This window comes from Phyllobates terribilis, unplaced genomic scaffold, assembly GCF_046119375.1.
Source record: "Phyllobates terribilis strain yellow unplaced genomic scaffold, ASM4611937v1 Scaffold_9__5_contigs__length_417890890, whole genome shotgun sequence".
Classification (NCBI taxonomy): domain Eukaryota; kingdom Metazoa; phylum Chordata; class Amphibia; order Anura; family Dendrobatidae; genus Phyllobates; species Phyllobates terribilis.
The window spans coordinates 400,693,088-400,704,387 of NW_027362769.1; the positions used below are offsets into that span (position 1 = coordinate 400,693,088).

An 11,300-nucleotide genomic window follows, 5' to 3' on the forward strand; every position below is an offset into this window, starting at 1 on the left:
ACATTATACCAGAATGGGGACACTATTTCAGGATGGGTGACATTATACAAAGATGGGTGACATTATACCAGGATGGGGTACATTATACCAAGATAAGGGACATTATACCAGAATGGGGACATTATACCAAGATAAGGGACATTATACCAGAATGGGTACATTATGCCAAAACAAGGGACATTATACCAGAAGAGGGAAATTATACCAGGATCAGGGTGGGGGACATTATACCAGAATGGGGACATTATACCAGGATTAGGGCGGGGGACATTATACCAGAATGGGGACATTATACCAAGATAAGGGACATTATACCAGAATGGGGACATTATTTCAGGATGGGTGACATTATACCACGATGGGTGACATTATACCAGGATGGGGGGCATTATACCAGAATGAGGGACATTATACCAAGATCAGGGTGGGAGACATTATACCAGAATGGGGACATTATACCAGGATGGGGACATTATTCCAGGATGGGGACACTATACCAAAATAAAGGACATTATTCCAGAATGGGGGACATAATACCAGAATGGAGGCATTATACCAAGATAAGGAACATTATACCAGAATGGGGACATTATTTCAGGATGGATGACATTATACCAAGATGGGTGACATTATACCAGGATGGGGATATTATACTAGAATGGGGGACATTATACCAAGATAAGGGACCTTATACCAGAATGGGGACATTATACCAAGATAAGGGACATTATACCAGAATGGGGACATTATACCAAGATAAGGGACATTATACCAGAATGGGGGACATTATACCAAGATAAGGGACATTATACCAGAATGGGGACATTATACCAAGATAAGGGACATTATACCAGAAAATGGGGACATTATACCAAGATATGGGACATTATACTAAGATAAGGGACATTATCCCAGAATAGGGAAATTATACCAGGATCAGGGTGGGGGACATTATACCATGATAAGGGACCTTATACCAGAATGGGGACATTATTTCAGGATGGGTGACATTATACCAGGATTAGGGTGGGGGACATTATACCAGAATGGGGACATTATACCAAGATAAGGGACCTTATACCAGAATGGGGACATTATTTCAGGATGGGTGACATTATACCAAGATGGGTAACATTATACCAGGATGGGGGACATTATACCAGAATGGGGAACATTATACAAAGATCAGGGTGGGAGACATTATACCAGAATGGGGACATTATACCAGGATGGGGACGTTATTCCAGAATGGGGACATTATACCAAGATAAGGTACATTATACCAGAAGGGGGGACATTATACCAAGATTATGGACATTATGCCAGAATGGGGACATTATACCAGAATGGGGGACATTATACCAAGATAAGATACATTATACCAGAATGAGGAACATTATATCAAGATAAGGGACATTATTCCAGAATAGGGATATTTTACCAGGATCAGGGTGGGGGACTTTATACCAGAATGGGGACATTATACCAAGATAAGGGACATTATACCAGAATGGGGACATTATTTCAGGATGGATGACATTATTCCAAGATGGATGACATTATACCAGGAATGGGGGACATTATACCAGAATGGGGGACATTATACCAAGATAACTGACATTATACCAGAATGGGAACATATTTCAGGATATGTGACATTATACCAAGATGGTATACCAAATTTTGCACAGGGGCCTATCAAACTCTAGTTACACCACTTAGCACAAACACTGCACCCCCACCGGGAGCTTCATGGCCGAGCAGCGGCCTGCAGCTGTATTTCACCAAGCACAGTGTCAAGCGTCGGATGGAGTGGTGTAAAGCCGCCACCACTGGACTCTGTAGGAGACGTGTTCAGTGCAGTGACGGATCACACTTCTCTATCTGCCTCTGATGGAGGAGTCTGGGTTTGGTGAATGCCTGGAGGACATTTCCTGCCGGACTGCATTGTGTCCGCTGTACTGATGGAAGAGGAGGATAATGCTATGGGCTGTTATCAGGGCTCGGCCTCGACCCTTAGTTCCAGTGATGGGAAACCTAACTCTTCAGCACAAGACATTGAGGACAATTGTAGCTTTCGACAACAACTTTGGAATGAGCTAGAGCGGAGACTGTGAGCCCGGCCTCTCCCCAACATCAGGGTCTGACCTCACAAATGCTCTTCTGGGTGAAGGGGCAAAAATTCTCACAGGTACCTGAAAAATTTTGTAGAAATCCATCACAGAAGAGCGGGAGCTGTTATGTCTGTGGGATGGCGACTCCATATTAATGTCTATAGATGTAGAATGGGAGGTCAGAAGAGCCCCTAAAGGGGAAAAATGGAGGGGGTGCATACTTCTCTCCAAATAGTGCAGGTAGACCCGAGATAAAATAAGATAGGTATCAGAGGATCTTCAGAAATTTGAATTAAAATTTATTTTTATATGAATTAAATGTGCCCCGATTACCATTGATAAAAAGCTGTGGATTACACTTAGTGATCTCCAGACCCAAAAACATAATAAACATATGAGTCAGGAAGCAGGAAGAGGTTAAAAAAACAATAAAATATCATAGTCACCTCATCCCTCACCCATCCCTGCAGGTCCCCACCGGTCCACCATCTTTGGTCTGCTCCCGGGGCTGATTGGACCTGGACCTACATTATGACATCATGACATGCGTGTCCCCACGTGGTTGCGATTCCTTAGGAAACAAGTTATGGCGTCCTACGTCATTGTGCATGTAGAGGTCTTGCTAGTGCCGGATTCTCCGGAGAAGAGAGAACTGGAACCTTAGGCGCGATCAGAGGATCGGTGGGGAGCTGCGGTGCCAGGAACAGGTGAGGGGGTGGAGGTAAGTATGATATTTTAAGGCTTTTTAACCTCTTCCTGACCTATATCAATCCTTGCAAAATATCAGAGAATTCCAGCGAATCCATCACAAATCAGATTCACTAAAATGTGCTAATTTTGGTAAATTTTCGCACTAATTTTATCTGTTTAGAAACGTTCCCCTCATCCTTAATAAACAGACGATAGAACATCTTGTATAAAAAAAAAAAACGTTACATTGTGAATGATTGTATTGCATGTATCACTTTACAATATGTCATATTATTATTCCCAGGTCTAGCAATCCAAATGACTACACCATACAGTTGGGGAGATACAAGTTATCTATATTGGATGATCATACAATCGCCTCTGGTGTTAGTGAGATCGTCATACACCCTCTGTATAATGGAAGTGCTGGACTCCAAGGGGACATCGCTCTGGTGAAGCTCTCCAGCCCGGTGCCCTACACCAAGTACATCCTGCCCATCTGCCTGCCCTCCGCCTCCGTCACCTTCTCCTGTGGATTGGAGTGCTGGGTCACCGGTTGGGGCACCATAAACTCAGGAGGTAAGAGATCACTTTGTGAACGATTGCATCTGTGATGGATTTATAGGACCCTATCTATAAAACAGAAGGGAAATTTACAGTCTCATGTATAATTCCTTCACTTAAAAAAACAAACAAAAAAAACTTTAAAAGATGTATTTGTTAGAGAACAGTGAATTAATTTGATGCAAATCTAATCGGTGTCGAAGTTTAGGAAATTTACTGGACCTGACAAATTCGAACAATTTGCAATTTTATTCCTGGAAATTGCAAAAAAAAAAAAAAGCCTTCTGCCATTTTACACAATACAGTAGATTGCATTACTCAGAGAAGGATCACAAGACCTTGTTTCGCAGCCACATGGACATCCCTATAATACCTTGCAGCTTTCGCATCAAATGCTTTTAAACAGCCGATAAGGAGGGGCTATCATAGCCTGAATAAAAGCCAAGACAGGGAATGAAGCAGCCAGTTTTGGGTGAATCTGGATAGTGAGAGGGTGTCATAGTTCACAGCATAACGGGAGGAAGATAAAGCTATTAAATAATAAATAAATATTACAGATAGTGTGTGACAGCACAGTAGGGAGGAATTGCTAGTGCTACTATACATTCTAACAGCCATATGTTACACGCACGCCGCTATGTTCAGATAGGGGCGAGACAGGTTACTTGAATTCTTTGGAATCCTGGGGGAACCGTTACTCAGGGCGACCATAGATCATGTGCTGCAGCTTCTCTCAGGCACACAGGGGTATTGACCCTCAGGCACAGACACGTAGGTTGTTTCACTTGCTGACCAGACACACTTGACAAAAGTCCTCATAAACGGTAGAACAGTAGCATTTAATAAGAAGCCGCACAGCCATTGCAAGTTAAGTCTTATGAGCAACATGCTCCAGTGTCAAACAGTACAGTTTCCTTAGCAGCACAGCAGTTCACAGTCTTCCCAGTAGTACAGGACAGCACAGTTCTAATACAAAGGCACATTAATGAACACAGCATTCTTTACAGCACAGTGAGATGGAGGAGCCCGCAGGGCCGGCGTCAGCACCCGGCGCACCCGGGCAAATGCCGGGGCCCTGAGCAGGCAGAGGGGCCCACTGGCGGTCGCGCACCCCGCCGGGCTATGGGCGGAGGAGAGCGGTGTCAGCGCCCGCCCTTCTCCGCCGCTTGCTCAGGGCCCCGGCAGCTGGATACTTACCTCTCCCCGTGCCTCCGCAGATGAGCTGTCTTCCTGCTCTGCGCTCCCTGTGATGTCTCAGGTCAGAGGGCGCGGTGACATCTTTACACCGCGCCCTCCCCTGAGCCGTCACAGGGAGCGCTGAGCGGGAAGACGCCGACAACGCTGGAGTTCGGAGCCAAGCAGCGAGCGGCGGGCAGCAGGCAGCGGGCAGCAGGTAGCAGGTGAGGAGAAGGGAGGTGAGTATTTGATTTTTTTTTTTTTTTTTAATGTATGGAGGCATGGGGCATTATATAGAGGGGGGGGGCAGCCTGCATGGGGCATTATAAGGTGGGGAACAGCCTGCATGGGGCATTATAAAGAGGGGGGGATTCCTGCTTGGGGCATTATAATGAGGAGGGGTGACAGCCTGCATGGGGCATTATAAGGTGGGGACCAGCCTGCATGGGGCATTATAAGGTGGGGAACAGCCTGCACGGGGCATTATAAAGAGAGGGGGGGCATCCTGCATGGGGCATTATAAAGAGGAGGGGTGACAGCCTGCATGGGGCATTATAAGGTGGGGACCAGCCTGCATGGGGCATTATAAGGTGGGGAACAGCCTGCACGGGGCATTATAAAGAGAGGGGGGGCATCCTGCATGGGGCATTATAAAGAGGAGGGGTGACAGCCTGCATGGGGCATTATAAGGTGGGGAACAGCCTGCATGGGGCATTATAAGGTGGGGAACAGCCTGCATGGGGCATTATAAAGAGGAGGGGATTCCTGCTTGGGGCATTATAATGAGGAGGGGTGACAGCCTGCATGGGGCATTATAAGGTGGGGACAAGCCTGCATGGGGCATTATAAGGTGGGGAACAGCCTGCATGGGGCATTATAAAGAGAGGGGGGGACATCCTGCATGGGGCAGTATAAAGAGGAGGGGTGACAGCCTGCATGGGGCAGTATAAAGAGGAGGGGTGACAGCCTGCATGGGGCAGTATAAAGAGGAGGGGTGACAGCCTGCATGGGGCATTATAAAGAGGAGGGGTGACAGCCTGCATGGGGCATTATAAGGTGGGGAACAGCCTGCATGGGGCATTATAAAGAGGGGGGGATTCCTGCTTGGGGCATTATAATGAGGAGGGGTGACAGCCTGCATGGGGCATTATAAGGTGGGGACCAGCCTGCATGGGGCATTATAAGGTGGGGAACAGCCTGCACGGGGCATTATAAAAAGAGGGGGGGCATCCTGCATGGGGCATTATAAAGAGGAGGGGTGACAGCCTGCATGGGGCATTATATGGTGGGGAACAGCCTGCATGCGGCATTATAAAGAGGGGGGGATTCCTGCTTGGGGCATTATAATGAGGAGGGGTGACAGCCTGCATGGGGCATTATAAGGTGGGGACAAGCCTGCATGGGGCATTATAAGGTGGGGAACAGCCTGCACGGGGCATTATAAAGAGAGGGGGGGACATCCTGCATGGGCCAGTATAAAGAGGAGGGGTGACAGCCTGCATGGGGCAGTATAAAGAGGAGGGGTGACAGCCTGCATGGGGCATTATAAAGAGGAGGGGTGACAGCCTGCATGGGGCAGTATAAAGAGGAGGGGTGACAGCCTGCATGGGGCATTATAAAGAGGAGGGGTGACAGCCTGCATGGGGCATTATAAAGAGGAGGGGTGACAGCCTGCATGGGGCATTATAAGGTGGGGAACAGCCTGCATGGGGCATTATAAAGAGGGGGGGATTCCTGCTTGGGGCATTATAATGAGGAGGGGTGACAGCCTGCATGGGGCATTATAAGGTGGGGACCAGCCTGCATGGGGCATTATAAGGTGGGGAACAGCCTGCACGGGGCATTATAAAGAGAGAGGGGGACATCCTGCATGGGGCATTATAAAGAGGAGGGGTGACAGCCTGCATGGGGCAGTATAAAGTGGAGGGGTGACAGCCTGCATGGGGCATTATAAAGAGGAGGGGTGACAGCCTGCATGGGGCAGTATAAAGAGGAGGGGTGACAGCCTGCATTGGGCATTATAAAGAGAGGGGGGGACATCCTGCATGGGGCATTATAAAGAGGAGGGGTGACAGCCTGCATGGGGCATTATAAAGAGGAGGGGTGACAGCCTGCATGGGGCAGTATAAAGAGGAGGGGTGACAGCCTGCATGGGGCATTATAAGGTGGGGAACAGCCTGCATGGGGCATTATAAGGTGGGGAACAGCCTGCATGGGGCATTATAAAGAGGGGGGGATTCCTGCTTGGGGCATTATAATGAGGAGGGGTGACAGCCTGCATGGGGCATTATAAGGTGGGGACAAGCCTGCATGGGGCATTATAAGGTGGGGAACAGCCTGCACGGGGCATTATAAAGAGAGGGGGGGACATCCTGCATGGGGCAGTATAAAGAGGAGGGGTGACAGCCTGCATGGGGCAGTATAAAGAGGAGGGGTGACAGCCTGCATGGGGCATTATAAAGAGGAGGGGTGACAGTCTGCATGGGGCAGTATAAAGAGGAGGGGTGACAGCCTGCATGGGGCATTATAAGGTGGGGAACAGCCTGCATGGGGCATTATAAAGAGGGGGGGATTCCTGCTTGGGGCATTATAATGAGGAGGGGTGACAGCCTGCATGGGGCATTATAAGGTGGGGACCAGCCTGCATGGGGCATTATAAGGTGGGGAACAGCCTGCATGGGGCATTATAAAGAGGAGGGGTGACAGCCTGCATGGGGCAGTATAAAGAGGAGGGGTGACAGCCTGCATGGGGCAGTATAAAGAGGAGGGGTGACAGCCTGCATGGGGCATTATAAAGAGGAGGGGTGACAGCCTGCATGGGGCAGTATAAAGAGGAGGGGTGACAGCCTGCATGGGGCATTATAAGGTGGGGACCAGCCTGCATGGGGCATTATAAGGTGGGGAACAGCCTGCACGGGGCATTATAAAGAGAGGGGTGACAGCCTGCATGGGGCAGTATAAAGAGGAGGGGTGACAGCCTGCATGGAGCATTATAAAGAGGAGGGGTGACAGCCTGCATGGGGCATTATAAAGAGGGGGGGCAGCCTGTATGGGGCATTATGTGGGGGGTAACAGCCTGCATGGAGCATTAAAAGGGGGGGCCTGTATGGGGCATTATGTGGGGGGGAACAGCCTGCATGGAGCATTATAAGGGGGGGGCAGCCTGTATGGGGCATTATGTGGGGGGTAACAGCCTGCATGGAGCATTAAAAGGGAGGGGCCTGTATGGGGCATTATGTGGGGGGTAACAGCCTGCATGGAGCATTATAAGGGGGGGACAGCCTGTACGGGGCATTATAAAGAGAGGGGTGACAGCCTGCATGGGGCAGTATAAAGAGGAGGGGTGACAGCCTGCATGGAGCATTATAAAGAGGAGGGGGAACAGCCTGCATGGAGCATTATAAGGGGGGGGGCAGCCTGTATGGGGCATTATGTGGGGGGTAACAGCCTGCATGGAGCATTAAAAGGGGGGGCCTGTATGGGGCATTATGTGGGGGGGAACAGCCTGCATGGAGCATTATAAGGGGGGGACAGCCTGTATGGGGCATTATGTGGGGGGTAACAGCCTGCATGCAGCATTATATGGGGACCGGTATCCTGTATGGAGCGTTATATGGGGGCCAGTATCCTGTATGGAGCGTTATATGGGGGCCAGTATTCTGTATGGAGCCTTATATGGGGGCCAGTATTCCATATGGAGCCTTATATGGAAGCCAGTATTCCGTATGGAGCCTTATATGGGGGCCAGTATTCCATATGGGGGCCAGTATTCCGTATGGAGCCTTATATGGGGGCCAGTATTCCTTATGGAGCCTTATTTGGGGGCCAGTATTCCATTTGGAGCCTTATATAGGGGCCAGTATTCCATATGGGGCCTTATATGGGGACCAGTATTCCGTATGGAGCCTTATATGGGGGCCAGTAATCCGTATGGAGCCTTATATGGGGGCAAGTATTCCGCATGGAGCCTTATATGGGGGCCAGTATTCCGCATGGAGCCTTATATGGGGGCCAGTATTCCGTATGGAGCCTTATATGGGGGCCAGTAATCCGTATGGAGCCTTATATGGGGGCAAGTATTCCGCATGGAGCCTTATATGGGGGCCAGTATTCCGCATGGAGCCTTATATGGGGGCCAGTATTCCGCATGGAGCCTTATATGGGGGTCAGTATTCCGCATGGAGCCTTATATGGGGGCCAGTATTCCGCATGGAGCCTTATATGGGGGTCAGTATTCCGCATGGAGCCTTATATGGGGGTCAGTATTCCGTATGGGGCCTTATATGGGGGCCAGAATTCCGTATGGGGTCTTATATGGGGGCCAGTATTCCGTATGGGGTCTTATATGGGGGCCAGTATTCCGTATGGGGCCTTATATGGGGGCCAGTATTCCGTATGGGCCTTATATGGGGGCCAGTATTCCGTATGGGGCCTTATATGGGGGCCAGTATTCCGTATGGGGTCTTATATGGGGGCCAGTATTCCGTATGGGGTCTTATATGGGGGCCAGTATTCCGTATGGGGCCTTATATGGGGGCAAGTATTCCGTATGGGGCCTTATATGGGGGCCAGTATTCCATATGAAGCGTTATATGGGGGCCAGTATTCCGTATGGGCGTTATATGGGGACCAGTATTCCGTATGGAGCCTTATATGGGGACCACTATTCTGTGTGGAGCGATTCACCGGTTTCTGAGCTATTGTGGAATTTACAATAGATATCACTCATGAAGTGAAATCTTTGCATTGTACTATATATATATTTTTCTCCGCCGTATCTCTGCATCATGAATCGTGGTATGTGTTAAAGGGGCCCACTGAGACTCTTTCGCCCGGGGCCCAGAAAAACCTGGAGCCGACCCTGGGAGGAGGGGTGGAGGGTTTGCTGAGTGAGATGATCTCTGTGACACCATTTCTTCCAGTCCTTATCTTTCTGCCTGACAATACTCTGCACAGCTAGTTCAGGAACTCTACCTGACCTGTGCTTAGCTTCACTCCTGACTTGAATCCTTTTTACTTGCAGGGGCACTTCTGTCAGATGCAGAACACACACACCACCTTTCTCTTGGGCTCCAGCCAGACAGTAAACAACTTCCCCACAATCCCCCTGGGGCTCTGCTAAAACACTCCCCTTCTCCTGTGACTGTGTTAACCCCTCTAGTTGCTGGATGCTTTTAAAGCACCAGCACTACTTCTGCATGTCACACATTTCTATTGAGGTCACTTCGATATTACTATGGCTGTGTTTGTATTATGGATCTTAAAAGGGGTTGGATACAACCCTAGGAGACCTCAGAGTGTTAAGCCATACTTGCGGTTCACTGCAAATCTATTTTTTTAGGAAAAATTTAACAAAGCTGGCTAAATCGAGTTTCAAAAGATTTGTTAATCTCTAGTATTTATTTACCTTATGTTGTTACTCTTGACGTCCCTGATGGACTCTGGAGCCAATTTCTGGTTTCTATCCATCGACTGAGCTTTGATGTCATCTCCTTTGTTGGAGGGAATGTTCCAGGTTTCTGCTTAATCGAATCACATCCTCTTGTTTTCTCTAGTCGATTTACCATACCCTAAGACTCTCCAGAAGGTGATGACTCCAATCATTGACCGAGCGCGATGTGATGGTATCTACCATGTAAACTCCTTCATCAGCACCGATGTCCCCATCATCCTGGATGACATGATCTGTTCTGGATACAGATATGGAGGCAAGGACTCCTGCCAGGTACCAACCTTTCTGATGACGAAGGCGGCCACCACCAGTAGGTGATCTGTGATGAAGACAGGACAATATGTATCTATCTGAGCTCTGCATTCACACTTTTTCCGCACCTTGTTTGAAATTCTGAACATTTCTTATCCCCAACCTTGGGATGGTCTGATCTACTTCCATGGGTCTTGAAAAAAGTGTCTAGAAATGTATAGATATTTGTAGATTGTCCAGGCAGAGAATGAGAGATGTTATCACCTTCCCACTACTGATATTTGCCTTTCCATGTCTGACAGATTTGGAAGATGGACTTTTTTACTTTTTTTCCACTGAATCGTAAACGGAGACATTTGTGTCCTTTAAATATCAATCTATTATTGGAAATCTCTGTTGATGTCTTCCAAGGGGACTCCGGGGGACCTCTTGTCTGTAAAGTCCAAGGTGTCTGGTACCAAGCAGGTGTTGTTAGTTGGGGAGACGGATGTGCTCTATCAAATCGCCCCGGGGTGTACACCTTGGTCACAGCCTATACATCATGGATCCAGAGCTACGTGCCAGATGTGACCTTCAGTGACCTTGGATACTTACCTCCACCTTCCATAGACTGTGATACAGTTATTGGGACAATGTCACCAACTGGTAAGAAGGAAAAGCTGCTGTGACATCATTACATTACATGAACATGTAACGGGCTACTGGCTCCCATTGACCGAAGGATGTCGAGACATTAGAAATATCAAACACAATCTAAAATGTTCCTCCTTTCCTTTAAACGGAAAATAAATTAAACTTTCTGTTCAACGTATAGTTTTATAAACTTTTTTTTTTTAAACATTTTTCATATCACCATCTTTATAAAAAATCATCCTGAATCTTTCAAATTTAACTTGCCATTAGAGAGTGGTGGATCAATTCGCAGGACTCTGGTCTATCGACCAGGTCAGTAGTTTCTCTAACAGAGGCTGGAAAATCTCTTTCCTTCCGGGATTCCTGGGATGGCTTTTGATTAGCCAGGGCTGTCATGGGCCAGGACCGTGCTGGGAATC

The 11,300-nt window shown here is 48.3% G+C and overlaps 1 protein-coding gene across 1 annotated transcript; it reads left to right on the forward strand.

Annotated features, from left to right (window-relative positions):
- The first annotated feature begins 1,916 nt into the window (after positions 1-1,916).
- LOC141161434 (mast cell tryptase-like) lies at positions 1,917-10,916 on the forward strand. Its single transcript, XM_073646242.1, has 4 exons — positions 1,917-2,113; positions 3,109-3,383; positions 10,100-10,265; positions 10,655-10,916. The coding sequence occupies exons 1-4, from the start codon at positions 1,917-1,919 to the stop codon at positions 10,914-10,916; spliced, it is 900 nt and encodes a 299-aa protein (XP_073502343.1).
- Positions 10,917-11,300: the final 384 nt, after the last annotated feature.

Bases quoted from the DNA above. Each gene is read 5' to 3' on its own strand.
- LOC141161434 (XM_073646242.1), top strand. From the start codon at position 1,917: ATGCCTGGAGGACATTTCCTGCCGGACTGCATTGTGTCCGCTGTACTG. The intron at 2,114-3,108 runs GTGAGCCCGGCC...TATTATTCCCAG, and splicing joins AATGAGCTAGAGCGGAGACT to GTCTAGCAATCCAAATGACT. The intron at 10,266-10,654 runs CCAGGTACCAAC...TGTTGATGTCTT, and splicing joins TATGGAGGCAAGGACTCCTG to CCAAGGGGACTCCGGGGGAC.